The sequence below is a fragment of the Haliaeetus leucocephalus genome, unplaced genomic scaffold, assembly GCF_000737465.1.
Source record: "Haliaeetus leucocephalus isolate CR32 unplaced genomic scaffold, Haliaeetus_leucocephalus-4.0 Scaffold303, whole genome shotgun sequence".
NCBI lineage: Eukaryota > Metazoa > Chordata > Aves > Accipitriformes > Accipitridae > Haliaeetus > Haliaeetus leucocephalus.
Genome location: NW_010972739.1, coordinates 9,432 through 9,869, shown reverse-complemented (window position 1 = coordinate 9,869; position 438 = coordinate 9,432). Strand labels below are relative to the sequence as shown.

General features: G+C 76.7%; 1 protein-coding gene across 1 annotated transcript in view; it reads right to left on the bottom strand.

Annotated features, from left to right (window-relative positions):
* Positions 1 to 380, bottom strand: part of LOC104833793 — a 45,589-nt gene extending 45,209 nt beyond the window's left edge. The window contains exon 1 of the mRNA XM_010570690.1: positions 57 to 380. Coding sequence (XP_010568992.1) covers positions 57 to 380 — 324 coding nt within the window. The remainder of the gene's footprint in view (positions 1 to 56) is intronic.
* Positions 381 to 438: the final 58 nt, after the last annotated feature.

Below are 438 nucleotides of genomic sequence, written 5' to 3'. Positions count from 1 at the left end.
CGCCGCCCTCGCCTCCCAGCCCGGCCAGTGGCCGCCGCACGGCCGGGCGGGCGGACCCCAGGCGGCGGAGCACCGCCCCCTCGCCTCCCCCGCGGGAGGTCAGGGCGGCGGTAGCGGAAGCTTCTCCCTGCTGGCGCCGCGTCGCGTCCTGTCCTGTGCCTGGCCCCGCCACCTTCCGCTCCCGTCGGCAGCATGACAGCTCCCGCCTCCGCCTCCCGCAGGTGACACCCCGCGGGCTCTTCCGCCTCGTATATGGGCCACCTGCTCTCGAAGGAGGCTAGCAGTCTGAGCCGGGACCGTCGCTGCCGCCGGGGGAGGAAGGTGCCGCCGCCGCGCAGCCGGAGCTGCTTCCTGCGCGGGCCCTGCATGCTGTGCTTCATCGTGCACAGCGCCAGCCCGCCCGCTCCGGAGCAGCCCCTGCCCGCCCGCGACCCCCTG